Raw genomic sequence first — 21,137 nt, forward strand, 5'->3', positions numbered from 1 at the left:
AATTGTGATAAATAATATTATTTGGATCTTATTTCCAAGTAATATATTGACAATGGCCTAAAAATGCAACTTTGTTCTCTCAAAGACTAATAAAATGTCCATTAATATCTAAAATAAAACAAAAGAAATGGAAACGAAAACCACACACACAACAGATTTATATAAATAAAATAATAATAAATAAATCCCTCCAAAAATATTAATCAGAATGGAAATTATTGTTCTAATTTATTATGCTAGTTATCGATTAATTGCTGATTGACAAATTTAGGATTCAGATTTGTATCTGTTTGGTTGTTTCTTGCGTTGTGTTCTGCAGAGAAGACAGTTTTTCTGCATTTGGTATTTCGAAACATCTTGTGCTGATTGTGTTGTTCTGCCATCTAGACGTCCTGAATGCTAAGTGGGACCTTAGTGTGAGTCAGTTAGGGGAAGTGACATCTCCCCATTAGTGCTCCCAACACCTTTCTCTGCACGATCCGACACCGCCTTTTATTTTCCTGGGAGGAACGTGAGGCCTCCCTGACCTGATGTGATGGGTTATTCACAACTTTGGTAGTAGTTGATGCTGAAACAGTCTGCTTTGTTCACAGGGAACCAGGTTCGTACTGACCCAGTTTCTGTGAAACCACACCGCATGCACACACAGAGGTAGAAGCAGCAGCTTGAGCACGTTCTCCTGCACTGGTGCATGCACCCAAACACATTGTTTTTTGCAGGGAAAACAAGCCAGTTCTGGATGGAGAATAAATCATTGTTCAACTTCATGGGTTTGCCATCTGTTGTGTCCTACTTTGGAATTGTTTGCTGTTGAATTTTCTCCAGCTGATGTTAGGTAATCATGTCGAAGGCTCTTTGAAACCGAAAGCCCCCATAAAGCCTTAGTGCAAGCTTTCGAGAAGTTGTTTGGTCTGTTAGGGTTTTACTGCCAGCTTATCAAGATGCAAGTTTAGGTAATAGGTTTCCTTAAGGCGATATCGGTCAGCTCATCTTACAGAGAAACTAGATCAGGGGCTACCAACTCCAAACCGGAAGAGTTGATATTCTGGTTTAATTACAGCTGAAATTTATTCCAATAACCCAAATATGTAAAAGTGGAAAAGCATTTAATGAATACAGGACAGAGTTCTCACTCAGGTGTTATCTACAGGAAAGCTCAGCAGATAAAATTGAACACTTACAAGAGGTAGATAATGTCTCGAGGAATTTAAAAAATCAGGGTTTTTGAGTCATCCAATGACTCTAATATGCGTAACTACACATCAAGAGGGTCGATCCAATCAGGCACGAATCGGCACACAAACTGAGAAATAGTTTGAACATTTACGCTTCAGATGGTGAATATTTGAGATGTCATCTTCAGGTCCGTCAGCGAATGTAGAGCTGATGGATATGGCTGATAAAATATAAGTTTGCTTTAAGTGCCTCGGTCACATGCTGGAGCAAAGATAAGCTGTGGGCTCTGCTCACACACAGTGTGTAAATAATATAAACTAAGCACGAAAGTTGAGAGGTTTCCATGTGATTACTTGTCTGTGCTACATACTATATATATATATATATATATATATATATATATATATATATATATATATATATATGTGTGTGTGTGTGTGTGTGTCAAATTATTTCTGTCTCAATAGTGCCACATTTGATGGAGATACTCAGTTTATTTATACAGTTTGTGAGTATAACAGCAGTATGTGGGTTGTCACTCACCACAATTTTTTATTTCAGGTAAGTGTCTTATTAAAAATGTAACATCATGCTACCATCTCTACGTTACAGTAATGCAACTGTGGCTGGTAATAAAGAGTCTGAAGAAGGTTTGTTTATAATCTGGTTTCTATAGAAACGGCAAAAGCCAACGGATCTACAATAGAGCATTTATGGCAAGCTCTTTGTGTATTTTATATAAATTATCTTTCCATCAGGCACCACAACACGCTTTACAGACCCCATTAGGTTTTTAACAGCCATCATTGTGTGGTATAACCATGTAATTGATGGATAGCTATGGATTATATCATTATACCTGTAAGACTGCTGTTAGCTTAGACCTTTGCAAAGGAAACTGCAAAAAAACAAGATCTGTAATGGTTATATTTACAGAATGATGGCTCTGAAATTGAACGATGATTTGATGCAGGTACTTTTACACTCCATATGTACGGAATTTCATACAATAAAGAAAGTAAATATTATTCCTTTGCATTGATACATGCTGCTGCTGTCTAGCTGCAAGAATAAAATGTTTAACCTTTGCTATATAGAGAGAATAACAATCGCATTGGGATGTAGGTTTAAAAATTACCATCAAACTTTGGCTACAGATTATCTGCAGTTATCTTAGTGCAGAGACAAAAGAAAAAAAGGAAGCTGAGTCATGGTATGGATGGTCTGTCATATATTTTCAATCTAATGATTTATACAAGATTACTTTAACATTAATGGGGCAGTAATGTATATTTTCCAGGCACATGGTGCCATTTTATAGCGTAATTGTAATGAAAATGCTGCATGTCAAACATAAAAGAAATGTAGCTTTGCAGTTTGATTCCTTGATATTGGCCTCTGTCTCTTTAAGAAGCTCCTACTCTTTCCAACACTTATCCACAACACACGCTAACTGCTGCTGCCACTAGTCTGGAGGAGCTGAGTGAGGGAGACACTGGGGACTGCAGGTCCAAGGAGGAACTTTGTGGAAATAGGCAGCACCGTGCAAGGCCATTCTCAATCATGCATGAAAGAATCAAGGCAACATTCCAGATATGTTTTGATGAGGGAATAACGTTATAACATGATTTAAATCTCAGTCAGTTTCACATAATAAGCTCCTCTAACCTTCTATGCTACTTGGATTTCACTGTGAAGAGTCACATAGGTGTTAATAATAATTGTATAAATATACCCACAAACCCAAATTAATCAACTATTGAATAAAATTGTAATAATGAACAGCTGGCAGGATTGTCCATCCAGCATGTTTCCTCAAGTCTCTGAACTGAATAAACCTTGTCCCTGACCTCACAAAGTCAATATGTCACAACAGAGATAAAAACTTCACCTGCATGCTCTATTACCAGGTTACTTTGTAATCCTCTGGTCAAGGCTGGCACAAACAAATAACAAGGTCAGCCTGTAATACAGCCCAAAGGAAGTGAAATGAAAATTATGGTCATGACATGCCTGACAGAGACTCTGTGTGGTGGGTTCATTAACCACTGCGACGTAAACATTTCACTTTTTCTTCTACGTTGCTCATTTCTGCAAAAATGCACATTTACAAAGTCCTCAAGGTATAAAGCGTGCAAACCTCTTGGACTTGGGAACATAAGGTAGGAAATGACCAGAAGAGTCGTTCACATTTAGACAAATGTTTCTCACAGTCATGAAGCAGAAAGTTCTCATTTCTGCCATCTGTAGTGTCAAGCTAGCAGTTTGTCTGTTTGCTGTTTATTTTTTTTCCAGTTTGTTAGCACACTGTGTGTGAATCGGAGCTGAGCCAAATGTGATAAAACTCTTTGAGGTTACAAAGTTTCTCTGGTTGGCTTGAGGAAACAGGAACAAAGGCTTGAGTTGCTTCCAGGTACTGAATGTTTTGTTGTTGTGTTTTTTTTTTAAGGTGAAGCAATCTAGTTTTAGCCAGAATATGGATTGATTTACAAAAATGTATTAGCAAAGGTTTTTTTTTTTTTTTTACCTGCTTTCTGAGTTTGCAAAATCCTCTCATACACGCAGTCGGAGCTCTCCAGCAGGATCTTGCTGGTCTGGATCATCTGAAAGGAAAAATAATCAAGCAATTTTAATAACTGCTTTTAAGAGAGGTGAACACTAAAGTCACGCAGTAAATTGTGCTGCCTGGTGTTTTTCCCATTTAAAGAGGGCCGAGAAAATAAGATGTTATTGCAGGGATGTCTGTTGGGCGAGGTCGTTTAACTGCATCTTTGCAAACCAAAATTAAAGGAAAGCGCAGCAGAAGTAATTAGATTTTTTTTTTTATTTGAGGTTGTGTTGATTTCCTTCAAGCTGTGACTATGCCTCATTTTATGGAGAAAAATATAAATGGCAACCCCTCCGCTTGGCTTTAAACGGAAACGTTGATCATCACGGTCAACTGATGAAAACGCAAACATGTCACTTTGCTGCACATCATTAGCATGTTATCTGTGACAGAGCAGCTGTGAAGGAGGCTAAGTTTAGCTCCTCTGGTGCAACGCTCTGCCCTAATTGAGTGCACAGACTCTGCTGACCTGCAGACTGTCACAACTTTCATGATGATCTATTTACATATTAAAGAATTTCTTCTAAACAAGAATGCAGCCAGCAAAATATTCTGCAGAAAAGTGTTTCAGGAAGAGGTTAGAGAAGGAAGTGCAACCCGGGCAACGGAGAGAAAAATACAGAGCCTGAGGTGTCTTTTTTTTTTTCTTATTAATCATCTGAGGGAACGGCTAAAATACGATATCAATCTTCCTGCATGGTACCCAAGATGACTTTTTTAATAAAATGTTACTTCATTTCCAATGTCAATCCGATACAGGGGCGCTTGTGTTCATGTCACTATAGTAACTGGCTTGCACATGTGCTTGTGCACTCCTGAAGAGCCCATCAAGGCCGTGTCAAAATTCAATGCTGCTCAGGTAGAAAACTGGATTTCACTTTTAAAAAAACCCCATAAAATTAGCCACGTACCAACTAATCTGATTGAAATAAGCAAATTTTCTCTTTCTTGGCTCTAACTGCTGATTCCCTGGTCAAATACTGAAATATCAAATTCTAATCAAATACATTGAACAAGAAACACATTTTCTGTCTATTCACTTAATTCATCAACAAGGGTTGTCATTACCCCCCCCACCTCCCCCCCAAAAAAATCAAACTTAGTAACAAAGACATTACTTTAAAACCTATAAACCATTTTAAGACTTTATTCTGTCCCGTCACTTTTTTTGTTCTTTTGCTCATTGTGTGGGCCAAGATTGTGTGCAACTTATAGGAAATAAAGGACAAAATGAAAAGTATTTCTATGCATGTGTGTGTCTGTAACCAACATTTTCCCATGCAATTTTTTGTCAGCTTGTACTCAGAGGGGGACGGAGCTGTAATGAGGCTTCAGCTAGATGCTTATTTTTAAACAGATATCGTTTAAAAGCTTCTGCTGTCCAGCATGTTTAATCCTTTTCTGTTGTAGATAAGCATTGACATTACTCTCACCGATCTTATTAAACCCCTTGCAAACATAATAGTGGGCATCTTTAAGATGTTTCACTAATCATCCTTTGGCTATTTCTATTAAAGAGACACGGAGTCTCTTCTCTGGATATCCTTGCAAATTTTGAGAGTTAAACTTCCAACACCAGCTTAGTGTTTGTTCTGGAACGCCAATGCATGGGAGTGAAGAGGCTCGGAGTCAATGTGATGTTTTGAAGCAACATGTTGAGGCTTTCCTGGGAAAAACTGTTCACAGCGACTGAACTGATTTGAATGAAATCTCTGATTGGTATTGGGGTAGAAAGTCCTGACCGGGACATCCAGAATAGACCTAATACTAGATCTCCAAATGCTCGCAAACCCAGGATGCAAATGGTAAATGACAAAATACGTAATATTTACTTTTTATTTTGTAAAATAAAGTCCAGACATCAGCTTACCCAATACCTCCAGTTTCAGACTTAGGCTAAATTTCCCTGCCACTACTCCTCTGCATTTACTTCAGGAAGTGGTTCTGCTGCACAAACATGTGACTTCATACAACTATTTGTGTTGTGATGCGGTGCTGCAGCACATTTTTATGCTCTTTAGGGACGACCAAAAGAGTCGCGCCAAATGTACATGATTAACTAATCTATATTTATTTTAAATGTTCCAACTCTGTCATGCGAATATAACAGCAAAATATAAACTACTTACAAAATAATTGTCCAGAAATGCCCATTTTAATAAGAATCCTAATCATAGTGTTGCTGATGAGCAACATGACTCAAAATAATCTTGTTTCCAAAGAATACATAAAACACAAAGATATAAATAAAAGTGTATTTCCTGTTTTGTTCTTGTGACAATCTATTCTAACCTTAGAAATGCCTTTTTTTATTTTGCTCTTTGTGAAGAAAAGAAGGGGATGCATGAAACTATGTATTTTAATGGTACACTGTTAAAAACAAATACCGGCATACGTGGAATTTTACCGTATAAATATGGATTTATACACTCTTTTATTTATACACTGTTATTGAAAGGACATATCAAAACATGCTGAGTGGAAAAGTAAAACTTTTGGACTTTTGGATATTCAAGGCAGCCAATTAATTATCTAGAAACCCACATTTGAGAGTTTAAAAAAATCTTTATTTAGGATATTTCTCATCTCTTGCAAACTTAAACAAACATTTTCCAATAGTTTTCAGTCCTCCTTTGGATCTGTTTAAAACTATACACTAAATTACCAGCAGCTGTATCCTCTGGTGGCTTGTTAAAGAAAAACAGTCTGTCATCAACTAAAGCTGCGGCTTTTGTTGGTCTCTAATTAGTTACTCTCTCAGACACATTTAAAAAGATTATAATAGGCTTTTTGATTTTTTCCCCTGTTTCTCTAATGACCTATTGTGCATATAAAAGGTGTGGAAAGTTTCAAAGTCCACACCCAAGGGGTTATTATAATATACGGACAACAAAACTGCTGTAAGGTCCTATTTTGGACTCCAAAAGTTTTCTTCTGAATCTAAAAACCAAAACTTAATGATGCTGGTTTTCAGCATCACTTCACCAATTAGAGCCACATCACTAACCTATTAAAAGTTTAGAAATTAAAGATAATCAGCTGAGACAAAGAAAACATTTTCTGAAAACAAACAAACTCATCATCCACTTTTTTCCAATACATATTACAGCGTGTTTCCACAGCGTGTGGCCTGCTGTTGGGTGTTTTGCGTGGGGCAGACAGTTGCACAAGCCCAGTAACATGAATCACCATGTTGTTCTGCGAGCTGTAATGACAAAGTGCTTGTATATCTGCAGCTGCAGCACTTAGAAGCTGTGATTACCTTCCTGATGGGTCAAGAAATTACCGTCTTCACGGCACACGCAGCGTCTCACATATATATAGAAGAGACATGTTTTTGAGTTAAGAGTGGATGAGGGTATATTTGGACACAAAAAAACACCTCCTAACTACTCTGATCATGTGTGTTACAGTAATTACTTCCATGTTAGCTTGGTGATGCATTTCTCTACATGAATAGAACATGTTACACAGAGTCTGGATCTACAAATTCAAACAATTAAAAAAAATAGTGGCTTAGGATACGGAAGAATGGATATTTGGTCATGTTTTTTCAGTCTGAACATTGGCTTTAACATCATTTCCTCTAGATTTCAATTTAAATGCCTTAGTCATTGATTGTAAATCAGTATCTCTGTTGCTACAAAATAGTTGCCAACAAAATAGAAACTCCTTTCACTTATTTTAATGTTATTAAGCCACCGACCCTGTTCCAGGATTTAATCTGAGTTTGACTCTGGACAAGGTCGTTTTTTTTCACAGCTAAATTAACAAAATATGAGAAAAATAATCAGGAATTTTAGAAACTACTGATATATTGGGATTTCCAGGCATAAGAATCTCTCAGGTTTAAGGAAACTGGTCTGAAAAATGGGACTGTGTTGAATGAAATGCCTTGTTGGTGTGAGAGAGTTTGCTCTTTTTGCAGCATCAGTGTCTGAGGTGGATTTCGGTGCAGACACGATTTCCCAACACTAATTAATGCAGAATATCCTCATTAGTCATGTCTCAAAAACGCCAGTCTAGTGTTTTTTAAATGTTCATATTAAACTCATCTTACAACACCTCTGAGTGTATATCATCTCTGATCTGCACTGGTGAACGCCAATACAAGCAAGACGTAGGTCAGGAAACAAAAACGTGAGTGACTTCAGCAGCCAGTAAAACTGGAGCATACGTTTTCCAGAGGATAATTATCTGCAAACAAGCTCTGCTGTTGTTAGCCATACGTTCTTCGATGCCAATAACTGAACAATATTCACGGTCGCTGCCATGGCTCTTGCTTTGCAGGAAACACCAGGCAATGTCTTTGTCAGCCGGTGCAGATGGCGCCAACGTTTCTCAGCTCAGACAGAATCTGGCCACCATCATCATGTTTTATCAATGTGCAAAGCAGAAGAGTAAGGGGTGCTGAAGAGGCAAGCTGTGAAGTACTGAAAAGCATAAACATTAATCAAATTACTTAAAACCATGAGCTGCCATCCCACTGAGTGTAAACACCTTTTTTCTTTTTCTTTTTTAAGGAAAGTAGGATATAAGTGAGAATCAGGTTTTGTAGCAGTCGGGGTGTAAAAGCTCCCCTACTTTCTATGGTTTCTATGGTACACTGAAACAAAAAAACATAAAACTAGAGTTTCCATAAGTAAATTACAATAAATTCTGACACTCAAAGCTTTAAAGTTTCCTAACTTTCTCGGTTTAAACCTTGTAGCACATAAATACAGTGACCGATTGGCGGAATTATTATGTTTGTCCTTTAAAAACTATAAAAACAAATTGTATTCAAAAACAGAACTTAAGAAAGAAACCATCTCTCAAACCAAACACAACAAAGAGTTTAACATTCAGGTCTTCTTTAAAGATGCAATTATATTGTAATAATTAAATAAGCACTATGGAAACAAAAAAATGTTACTATATTTTTTCCTTTTGATACTTCTGTACCACATAGACAATTTTCAGCTTGATCAGTTCAATCCAATTCCAATTTATTTAATAAATGACAGCACATTAAGCAAGTTATGGAAGGTGAGTTAGGTCAAAATGTGAAAAATCAGATTTTTTTTTCTGGTCAGTGAAGGCATCATGCTCAGAACTGGACTGAACAGTCTTCAGTGGTGACTCTGTGAAAGAGTGAAGAATCATTGAGACGCTGCTTAAATGGAGAAATATGTTGAGAAATGTCTGTGGTTAATTCAGACTGCGACAGAGCAAGAAAGTGCAAGACTTTCAAGAGATAACAGGAAGGCTGAACGTATTACAGGAAAGTTGCTTTGTTCTATCATTATCAATCTTAAAATGCTGATTTTTAGAAAATAGTTGAAGAAAATTTTTTCTCTAAGATTTACACAGACTTTTTTGCTAAAACAATTTAAATACCTAATTTAAGTTGCTAAAGCCAATTTAAAATGCTGTCTGTAGAGATTTCATTTGTAGAACCCTGTTTGGGATCAGAAATTGGCCACAAAACGATTATCAGTGTTTCTCTACTCCAAATCAGCAAAACGCCAAAACCAAAGTTCATAATTTTTAACATTTCTGGCGGTAAATATACATAATTTACTTGGTGGTTGTTTCACTGTCAAATTCCGATCTCTGCTAATTACCAGGGCCTCCAACTTTCCAGCACTTAAATTCTTCCATAATTTATTTGATGATTTTCCATAAACAGCAGTCGGATTACCCAAGCTTTCAATTCAAGACTAAACCAAGCCACCTTAATCGGTCTGCACCTAGGTCATTTCAACATGGTTCCTCTTTAATGCACTCATGGTTGAGTTCCAAAGAGTAAAAGTGATGCAAAAATAGCCCAGGCAAGTAAAGATAACACCTAACTGTGTTGTTGTGTAATTGTTTCATAATTTTACAAGCAGTTACGGTTGCCTACAGAACCAACTGTCATGTGAGAAACATTTAAACACTTTTACTTGTTTTCGAAGATGAATAAAACAATAGCAGTGTGATCTGTGTTCTTGCTGGGACAAATACTCTTCTGTGTGTTTCCTAGTAATTTTCTTTTTAAAATTTGCAAAAGATTTGAGAATTTGGGAGAAATTTGAAGAACATGTTTTATTAATAGGCACCATACTAAATACATAAAATCAATTAAGATACAACAGTAAAATAAGTTAAATTGAATAAAAAGAGCAGAAGGTATCGAGTAGAAAAACAGTGTTTTGGTCAAACCCAATGAGTTTGACCAAAACATTAGGCTGCATAATGCTAATTAGAAATAAGGAACATAATCTACATGCAATATTATACAAAAGGTAGTTTGTTTTTCAATCGTCTGGACCATAAAATAGCTTACCGAACCACATCGACCCAAAAACGAGGCATTAAGGTCCCACCACAACATTTCAGTCAGGTTAACATCTGCACTGTGACTGAGTTAAGAAAAACGTAATTATTTTATATTTTAGCCATGCTGTTACACATTTGCTGCCTTCATCATCGTTTAATAAATACGTTGTATGAACTGTGTTGTGTTTTATGACCCAATAGGGCAAATGCATCGTTTTTTAAAGAAACAATTCAATGCATGAAAAACAAAATACCCAGAAAAGGATGTAACTCTTTTAAATAGAAGTATTTCAGGAATAGAAATTCTCTAAAAAAAAATTATAATCAGACTTGACAATTTATGAAAGTAAAGATGCTTGGATTAGATTTTGTTAGTTGTGTGCCTGTTTTGTTCGTTTTAATGTTCTTTTGGCTCACTATGAGGATATGATGTTCTGCTAACTGCAATGATATTTGCAATGGCCTCAGCGGCACGTTGCATAACTTTTCAACATTGATTGTATTACTTAACAGAGTTCCAACCCTATTACCTAATAATTTCAGCATGTCCCTGTTATATTAAGTAAAGTCAAGATATCGATCTAATCGGAGTCGAAGTTGGTTTGCTGAGGTGAAAAGAAGCTATTGATTGGGTAATGCACACATAACCGAATTTTGTTTTTTTTCCTTTCTCGGGTACTTGCAGAGCAAACAAGAAGAGGGAATCATTTTTGTTTCTCCATTTTAATAAATTCCTAAATTCTTCAAGGAAGTGAGTCTGAGCTGATGTAATGGGCTGTTTTTCCTGACCATTACTCACCATGTCGTAGGAGGTGACGACCTTTTTCAGGACCTCTGGGAGCAGGCCTTGGAGCTCCAGGTTAGGGTACGGGTCAGAGAGGTTAAACAGCAGGAGCGGGCTGTTGTCGGGTCCTGTCAGCCGAGGGGAAAGGGCCAAGATGCACTGCTTCAGGTTGGCCACGGCTGAAAGGCCGCAGAGCTCCTTAAAGGACACTATGGCATTCTAGGTTGAGACAAATTACAAATTAAATGCACTTAGTTACAAAAACAAAGCAAAATCTAATGCAAAGCATGCAATCTTTTCTTCCTGCAGGATAAAATCTTTATTTCACAGGCATTAAAAGCTGAAACCAGGCCTCCAGAGATCAGCTCAGAGACGGAGCGAGAGGCTGGAAGCCGTCATCGCCTGTGTCGCTTGTGAGAACTTTCATTTTGGCACTTGTTAGCTGCTCCAAAGCACCCAATCCTTCTGAACTGACACAAGCATCAAGTGGAAATGAAACATACACCCACAAAAACCCTAAGCTTCCTGTGAAAGGCCAAAATTAACCCTAGCATAAACAACCGCAGGGACAAACTGTGAGGGAGCGATCAAGATGTGTTAGTCTCATGGCTGCTGGCTTGTTATCTCACAATGCAGCAATATAAACAGGAGGACCAACGTACAGACCGATGTAACGCCTGCAGGAACAAAACACGATGCTCAACACAATGTGGCTGGATGTCCCACTCCGCTTTTCCCCTCCAGTTTTACATTCCTTCACAGATTCTTAATAAATTGTATGGGAACATGTTTATGTGGTTTTGTATTTCTTCAGTTAAACTTCAGTAAAAAGAGAAACTAACGTTAGCATTTCCAATATGGGCTAATTTAACTGCAGAAAGTTAATTCTGTTAAACATAAGCTACTGGATCCCAAACAGGAAATGGTTTTCCACAGGGGGAACATTTCCAGCACTGATAAACTGGTTGATTATTTTCTTAATATGCTATTAATAATATCACGTTGGTTTGACGCTGCAGTGATGCTTTGAGCTGTTACATCCTTTACTCTAACGCATACAAGGCTTGTTTTTTCACACTTATGATTATGATCAAAGAAAATGTTATGTCATACAGAGATGGTACTTAAATGATTTCGTTATTACGAGAACAAAACTATTTGAAAGTATCGGCTCTTTTTTAAATCATGACTTTTTTTATTTCTTTAAACATTTTTGAATATTCTTCTTTGGAAAATAGCTTATATTTATTCAGATTGAATAGATAGCAATCGTTAATGTATCAACTTTCAAAATTTGACACAAATTCTCAATTGTTTTTATGTTTCGACTTTGACTAGGCCATTCTGACACATTCTTTGATCTAACCATAGCTCTAGCTGTATGTTCAGGGTTGTGACTCAAATGTTTTTGGGGGTTGTTTGGCTCTCGTGGCCTTTGTTTGAGAGTACTAGGACAGGAAAGTGGCTAGACATGCAGAAAAGGTCACCAGGCTGGGATTTGAACCTGTGACGGCCGCGTCGAGGGCTGAGACCTCCTTATGTGGGTTGTGCTAAACCCTTGCGCCACCACAGCACCCTGTCTCAAGTGTTTTACATCTCTTCTCCAGAAATGCCTTCTGTTATTGAACTTTGTTAATCTTCCCATCAACTCTGATCAGCTTTGCCGTTGGTGGCAACGTGCGATATTAATTTTCACAACACATTTCCTAGTCCGCTCTGTTAGCTTTGGACCTAAACGGTCATGATGTTTGGCAGCCGTGTCTTTGTAGGCTTGCAGTGGTGCCGTATGGTTTCCATGTTGGGATGATGGATTTAATAATCCTGTTCAAAGCTTGGGATATTGATTTGAATGCAAAGAATGAGAAGTGAATAAATAAGTCCAAAAATAAACACATTTTTGGATATAATAACATAGAATCAAAAGATTATGAATATATGAAAAAAAAATCAGAGCATCAGTTCTTTATAGAATTGGAAATAAAATATGAGTTTTCAGCATTTTAAATATGAGACTGAACTAGATTTGCATACAATTACAACTCAGTTCAGTCATTAAACACAAACGAACCAAGAAAAAAAAAGAAACAAGTTCTATTCTTATTTCAATGTAATAATGGATCCTGTAACTGTAAAATCCATGTATTTTATCCCCTATCTAGGAGTTTGATTTTAAATGTACATGGATTTACATTATCTACACAAGTAAAGTTGATAAAAATGGGAAATGGACTTGAGTTTGTGTTCAGTGTCAGCACATTACCAAATACAGGCACCACATAATCCACTTAGCTGTCAAAAAAAGGTGTATTTTTTTAATCTCTTTATTTACTCACTGCAGCTGGTAAGAAACACACAAAGTGAACCTAACCTCCATTTATCACTGCCTTATTTGAAACACTTCCAGCCTTTCAACCACTTTACCCTTTTAAAACTCTGAAAACTTTTTACAGCCTCATTTGGCAGGAAATCAAACTCTTCACCTGCCATGTTTGTCTAGAAACTGTAGCTTAGATGGAACTTGCCAATAACTGGAGCCAAACTTGGCTGATGTAACAAAGGGACTTTCTTCACATAGAAATTATGTTTAAAAAAGGTAAAACATAAATTATTCACATGAAATAGACTAAAATATAGCTCAAGACAGATTACTTAAAGTTGTCAACCCTTTATGTCAATCATCTTGTTCATCTGACTAAATGATGAGCACGCATCAGGTCCAGGGAGTTCTTGGTAAAACACAAAAGTCTCATTGAGTTGTCTTACCTGCATGTTTTCTCGGAGGTCGGTGGCCTCTCTGAGTGGCAACAGGGCTGTTTTAAAGACCTCATCCACAGCCTTGATCTGCAGCACTCTCATACTAGCATACTCTCTGCTCTTCTTGCCTTTCCTTACTGACAATCCCCTTTTGTGTGGCTTTCCTCCACCTCTTCGGTTGGTTATGGCAACATGGACAAAAAGCAAAGTATGAGGCAGCAACTCTCCTGTCAGAGACTGTAGCGGCACATGGCGGAAACCAGGCTGGAGACACTCAAAGGGGATCGTATACTGGCCAATAAACTCATCTCCAATGTAGTCATCGTCTAGAACCACGAAGCGCACCATTGCGAGCTCAGGAAGGTTTATCTGAAACTCAAAGCTCTCATCAAACAGCGGGTTGTCCCCATTTTGGTGGACTGTTTTAGTCCTCTGTTCTGCACAGTCTGCAGGAATGCCGTGTATTTCCACGTACACGTACGGGTCCACCACGTCTCCCTTAGCACCGGAGCCTTTGGGTTTGGGGAAATTTTGTCCGCTGATTATCTTGATGTGCAAGAGCTGTGGAGAAACCCCAGGTACTGAATCTTTTGTGTTGGCACTGAAATATGAGACCTGCTCCCGCATGATGGCCGGTCGGAGAACGTAGCCACTGTTGCCATTCTGACGGAACCAACCGATGTTCAAATCCATCATCAGCCCAGGAGTCTGGTAGTTCATGGCTACAATCTGGCAGCCGCACTTCCAGAAGTCTTGTGGATTCATGTTGCTAGAGTCGATCCGCATTGGGCTCGGGTAAACTCGTGCCAGAAACTTCTTGTTGTAGTTGACAAAGTCCCCAGGGAAATCACATGCACAGCGCGTGGCAAACACCTCATTGAAAGAGCAGAGCTCCCAGGGTTTCTGCTTCTGGAAAGATGTTGGAAAGTCTTTGAACTCCACAGATTTACACAGCGTCACCAGATCAGAGAGGTCCTTAAGCAGTGGGATCTTTTTGGGTGCATTAGTCTGCTGCTCTGTGGACTCGATGCTCATCCTCTGAGACATCTCTGCCCCCTCGTCCTCATCCGTCACTTCTCCTTCTGAAGCAGTGCAGTTTGTATCCAACTTCTTACCCTTCAGCAGGATCTTTCCCTTCAGCTCAGATGGAGATGGGAGGTAACAGTCCTCGAGTTTTGGAGAATCTACATGGATCCTGTCTCCAAGGATCTTCTTCAGATGCTGAAACATGACTTTCTGCTGCTTTACAGAACAATGGTTTTCCAAACACAGAATCAGAGGAAACTCAGAGGCAACAAAGGCATACTTATTGATGACATCTATGACGCTGCGGAAAACAATCTGTGAAGTCATTGTGTGACCAGTGTAGATAACGGGCTCGTTATCAGACCCGTCCCACACGTCCAGCTCCACACAGCGACAACCCATCTTCAGAGCACGGATGTACCCCGTCACATCTGAAGGACCTCTGAATTGATCCTCTATCAGATACGTGTTGTGGGATGCATTGATGTAGTAGTGGGACAGAGGCTGGTTCATGTCTTGGCAAACGGATTTGTGCTCAGGGTCAAATATGTGGCACTCTGCAGACATAAGATAGTTGGAGAACCCATCAAGAGAGAGCCATCCCTTTAGCTGGCCCTCTTTGGATGGTTCATACTTGTGAATGACATTTAAGCTGGTGTCTTCACTGACCTGAGCCATTCCCTGCTCTGCCTCCAGAAATATCATTAAGTCCTTAGTATCAAGAAACTCCTTATTACTGGAAAACTGAACAAAAAGAAAATAAATCTCTGGTCTTGTGCAAAGGTCATGAAAGACTTCAGCAAACTCTTCTTTTGTCACATCAGACCCACTTTTATCTTGAGCTTTGTGGAGCTCCTTGAACTTTAGTTCTATTTTCACATTTTTAAGTCCCGGGTTTAGTTTCTTTATTAGCTGCACGGCAGCACATATTGCTATCTGTTTGTTGTGGTTGACGTCTTCTTCATCGAAGAGGTCGCTTAACCAAGATGAGCGCAAGTTGTTCTGGCTGCTCTCGATCATGTTCAAGGTATGCTTCCCATAAGAGATCAGGTACCTCAGACCAGTCACCCATATGTTGGCTACATCTGCTGTGTTTGCCACCAAGTCCAGGGACTCATAATTCTCCCCAAAGATGATTGAAAAAGCACAATCCTCTGATATCTGGTCATAGGTGCCATTAGTTCTAAAAGTTTCTGTATTCTTGCCTGTCCGGACCTCCTTGATGGACTTCACGTCTATCTTTGCCTTTTCAGACTCCTTCTTCGTTGGCTCCCACCTCAATGATTGCATGTCGGCGTCAAGAAGAAAGTAGCGGTGGTAAATGCGTGAATTGGATCGCACTTTTTTCAGCTCCGAGCCATCCACCATGGCATTGATGCAGTCGCTGACTCTGCTAATCTTCTTCTCAGTGGGCATGCTGCTGAATGAGACGGTCTTCTTTCTTTCTTTTCGTTGTCTTCCATCCTGTAAAGAGAGAGAAATACTGTAAATAAGTCAATTCATGCCTAGCACTGTCACCAGATGCTTTCAGATTGGACTCTAGAGTGTTTTAGATATCATTAAAGTCCTTATGCCTTTATTCCTGTACAACAGTCGGCCATTGAACACACAAGTTTAAATTAGTTGAATATCAGAAGCATTTTCATTGGTATTAGCCAATATTTGCTATCAAGGTGCTTCAAGGTTTTAAAAAATGTTATACTTTTGAAAACCCCAAAATTTCTTTATTAGGTTCCTATAAGCAACATACAGAAACAACAAAACTCAACGCTGTCCCTCCCCCACCTGGTGCTGTGCCTTTGAGCCAGACAGTCAGCTGCCTAAAATACCAATTCACCTGCTTGGAAAACTTTTCCGTTCATAATAAACATGGATATTTTCATGGCCTGCAAAATCAGAGGGCATTATCCATCACACTTACGAGGAAATAACATTTTAAAACTACACTTGGCAAACTATGAGCAGCATGTCTGTTGTGCAGCCAAGTGTCGGTTCTACCTGTACAGAAAGTCTGACTGATGAGGCAGTTAATGGCAGCTTGTTATATTACTTTATTTTCTGCACAATAGACACTTGAAAACTACTACATTTTGAGGGTCTTGTTTAAATAGTAATGTGGCAACATAAATTTTACAAAGTAGCCTCCAGATGAACCATTGGACTCTTTGGACAGATGTGACTAAAGTGCAGATGTCTGGCTGTCATGTATTGTGTGATGTTAGGAGAAAACCAAAGATCAGTATGTTGCATTAGAACAAAAACTTCATACTAACAGTACAGTGCAGTAGTGGAGGGGTAATGCTCTGGGCTTGGTTTTGCAGCCACGGGATCCTGGCACTTCTTTTAAGGTGCAGCTCTGTTATATCACTTTCAAGAGTCGACTTTGATTTGGTTGATTTACATCTCCTCTGCACGCCTGAAAGCTTCCTGATTAACGAACAGGAAGCAGGAGAGCAGGCGCGTTTGGCTCAGCTGGTGGACACATCTGTTCTCAACTCCAGTTTACTTCCACTTTCAGTTAATTTGTAAGACAACTGCTGTCAGTGAGCCAAACAGGTTTGTTAAATTAAACTGGTTTGTGTCTCCTGTCATCTATACAGCTGTTTATTTCAGTGAATTTAAGCCGTTTTTACCTGTAAGCATATGCCCTCTTGTTGGCTTTCTGCAGTCAAAACAGACTGTCTACTGGACAATCTTAGAGTAGGGAGGATGTTTGTGTGGATAAATATTTCAAACACTGCAATTTTGTTGCACAGATGAACAAAAAGTCTAAATGACAAAACTGCAACAATTTAAGAAAGTCAAAATACTTTTTCATGATAAAATGAGCCTAAATGTTTGGAAGAGAGTTTTTTTTTTTTTTTTTAAACACACCAAATGCAACATATTGAGAACAAATTGTCCAAATTACAATCAGTAAGGCAACAGTTTCACCAGTCATTATGGATGTGTTTCTTATCAGCTTGGAAAATTATCGACTTTGGTAGAACACAGCGGTTTCCGTAGTGTGACTTTTGTAAAGCTATTGTTTTCACTTCAGTCCTCAAATTTTTTGATTTAGTAATGAAATAGTTTCAATGTTTTTTTTTTCTTTTTTTCAAAAATTGTCATTATTCTCAAAAATAAAATGTTATCTTTATAATCAAATTTTGACGTTGCGTAAAACAGACCAGAAAAAAAAGCAAAGAAAAATGAACCCTGATACTCCATTACAGAAAACATATGACAAACTGACCACAAAAAGTATAAATAATACATTTTGAAGACTGCACTAATTTAACAGAATAGACTGGGGAAAAGAATAACAGGGGAAACATGTGAAGCTGCTGAATAAGGACATAGGGTTGTAAAGCAGAAAAATCCAGCTCCATGTGCAATTCTGCTCACTGTAATTAGGTTTAGGCAGCTCGCTACCTCCCGCAACGAGATTGCAGCTCGCTCACCACATTTTCAACTCTCTCAAGTAGGGCCTTGCACGTTACATTGTCCTGCCTGGCTTCCGTTTGTTCCTGCTCAATATTTTCTCTTTCGAACTCACAGCACCTACTCTGCAGGGTTGACTTAAGGTAGCTGTCGCTGCTTATTATGGAGATACAACAGGGAATATCCCCCAGGAGAGTGTCGCCCACTCGAATCCAGCAGACGGATGTTGATAATGTTTTTCCTTTTTTTTAACCACAGGAACACCATTTCACATTCTGGACTCTTAACACCTATTTTGCACATTCTGACAATCCCATTTAGCCATAATGTGTGGGCCTAATGGAGCTGGTTGATACCAAAGGAATCTATTATCTATGATGTCGGGATAAAAATAGCCTGTGCTGCTCTCCAGCAGAAACCCTTGATCTTATTGTCTTTGGGGAGCGCTCAGACCCTTCCAGATTCACATGTAATTAGAATCAGATGTTGACTCTTTATATACTGCAGGACTACGACTTCAATGTTTTCTTCTTTTAACCTTGCGCACTTAAAAACTCTATCTGACAATGTTAACGATTATAAATTTGACTCGTCTGCTTACTGTTTCCCCTGTGATCTCTGTGCACAGTCATTACTCAGCAGCTCCTGCCAGAGGCACACAGGGATCTGCTGCGCTGTGGTGCACTCTGCTTACACTTCTTTGTTAAACACCAATACAATTAACAGGTGTTAATTGTATTGGTGACTGGAGGTTTTGACTGGAGGAGAGTGTAAACCAGCTTGGCTTAAAACAACCTTTTCAAATTGGTGGTAAATGTCTTTTAATGTAGTCCTGGAGAACAAAGACTGAAAAAATGAAAACCACTGATGGGGAATCAACAAATCTCTCAGTCTTGTAGACTTTCTGCAACTTCATTGTGCAGAAGAGCAGCTTAAATGTCAATGCATGACTGCAGATAATCCTCATCAACAGAGAAAAGGACGAGGAAGTTTTGTCTTCATGGCAACGCTGAGCTGTGGTCACAGAGTGTTATTTAAGGCATACTTCAGGATTTCCTTTAGCCAGTAAAAAAAATATCCAAACAATTGTGCATACACTTTTTTTTTTCTTTTGACTTAACGTTTGCATGAGTGGAAGAATACTTCTTATGTAACAGTCTCTTTTTGGTCGGGTGGTAGAAGGTGTTCGCTGCAGTTTTAGTCCTAAAATGGTGTTTAAAATACAAGATGCGCTCAATCGGAGAAAAATATTATTAGCTTCACCAGACAGTAGTTTCACAGGGAACAGAGTCTTCCATCTAGACCAAAGACCTTATCTACTCATCTCTTTGTCTCTAAATTATCTTCTGACAGAGCTATAAACAAGATTTAACAATCTGAAGAGTTTAATCTTTTACAGTGTCTTCACATGAGTTGTTTATTGCTTATAAGCATGTTATGAGTACTCTATGAGGACAAGCTGAAAAAAGTATTTCGTAACTGAAGAATTGCAAAACGAGTGAGAACATGTTCTGTCAGAGGAATCGATCAAACTCTGCGGTTACACACAGTCCACACAAAGAACACTTTGTATTATTTCAAATTACGGGCAAAAATACATTCACTCATCCATCATTTCTGTAATAGAAGAGCACCTTATTCTTTGAGGATGAAATAGTTAATGATAATTACACTATGATTGAGATTTTGCTTGTCAAATTTTTAGTCTTTCTGCTGTTTCACAACACACATAAATTCTCCAATCTTGTATTTAATTTATGACTGAATAAATTATCTTGTCGTTTTTTTGCAGCCAAACCAAATGTCCTAATAAAGATCCAAACCATATCTGATTTAAAAACTTGTCAATGCCAACTTTTTTTCTCCCAACTTAAATTCTTACAGAAGTTTTAAATGGTAAAATAAATGTGCTCTGATGAAATAGTGCTTAATCTAAAATGTAAATAGTTTTGTGTGTTTTTAATGACATCTCATTCAAAATGTGTAAATTCATATTTTGCACCTGCAAGGCTAACGTTAGCATGTTACTCTGTTTTGATACGACTCAAAAATTTGCCTCAGAAAATTTTTTACAACAAAGTTTCACCGCAACCAAAAAAATATGCAAAATAACAAAAATGACATCGATTTATAGCTTTTAAAACCTTACTATGGGCAAAATATTCATACCCAAATATAATGTTGTTCTTTTAAGTATATTTAAAACCATCAGTAGAAGAAAAAATTATATTTGAGCAACAATGTGATTTTTTTTTCATAATAAAAATCACACAATCAGTCTACCCAGGTTGTTTTTTTGGTGCAATTCTTCACCGTATGTTTGCTGGCTGACATGTACAGAGTGAGAGGAAGTGTAAAAAATGAGTATGCAAGATGAAGGAAATAAAAAAGTCGAAGTATGTCCAACTGCTGACGGATCCCAAAAGGGACTCTGAATCCCCTAATGGAGTGAAAATCACATTATTCTGGCTCAATGAGCAGTTATGAACAGATCACATGGGACCCATTACTCTTTGCTCTACTGTTCCAACTACGCCATCATCAACTGTAATGGCCTGAATCACGCTGCACCATACATTAGCTTTTAAGTTCAGCTTTGACTGTTGATGGTAACGTAAATCAAAAGAAGCGATGTTACTAGAAATATGTAGTGCACAATAAATAAGGGTGAAGTGTGTGTACTGCTGTCTGAATCATCTTCTAAAGCTGCTGTAGATGACGAAGGTGGCAATGCATTTTCCTCTAGTACAGGTTGAAAAACAGGCCATGGATATGAATAAGCTCACACGCCTCCCAAAATATTAACACTCAAATTCCACGTCTGCAGGTTTGGATGTTCATGTCTAAGGATAAAGGGTTGCTCCGCATTTCTCATGTCAAACTTTTATCCTTTTCCAGACTCAAATGACAGAGCTCTAAATTCTAGCATGGAAGCAGCAAACACAGCGAGGAAGGAAGGTTGGGAGAACAAACCAAGAGCCATATTGCAGAATAAAACACAGACGAAAGAAGGAATGAAGTGAGAAAGCTAGGAAGGGAGGAACAAAGGAAAGATAAAAGAAA

At 38.3% G+C, this 21,137-nt stretch overlaps 1 protein-coding gene across 4 annotated transcripts in view; it reads right to left on the minus strand.

Moving 5' to 3' along the window:
• The window catches only part of plcl2 (phospholipase C like 2), a 48,456-nt gene that overhangs the window by 10,596 nt on the left and 16,723 nt on the right, over window positions 1–21,137 (minus strand). For all 4 annotated transcript variants that reach the window (XM_016677829.1, XM_016677828.1, XM_016677827.1 and 1 more), the window contains 3 exons: window positions 13,635–16,115; window positions 10,887–11,090; window positions 3,704–3,779 (listed from right to left, as the gene is read on the minus strand). In XM_016677829.1, the coding sequence (XP_016533315.1) occupies window positions 3,704–3,779; window positions 10,887–11,090; window positions 13,635–16,115 (2,761 nt within the window). The remainder of the gene's footprint in view (window positions 1–3,703; window positions 3,780–10,886; window positions 11,091–13,634; window positions 16,116–21,137) is intronic.

This window comes from Poecilia formosa, unplaced genomic scaffold (assembly GCF_000485575.1).
Source record: "Poecilia formosa unplaced genomic scaffold, Poecilia_formosa-5.1.2 Scaffold166, whole genome shotgun sequence".
Taxonomy (NCBI): Eukaryota; Metazoa; Chordata; class Actinopteri; order Cyprinodontiformes; family Poeciliidae; genus Poecilia; species Poecilia formosa.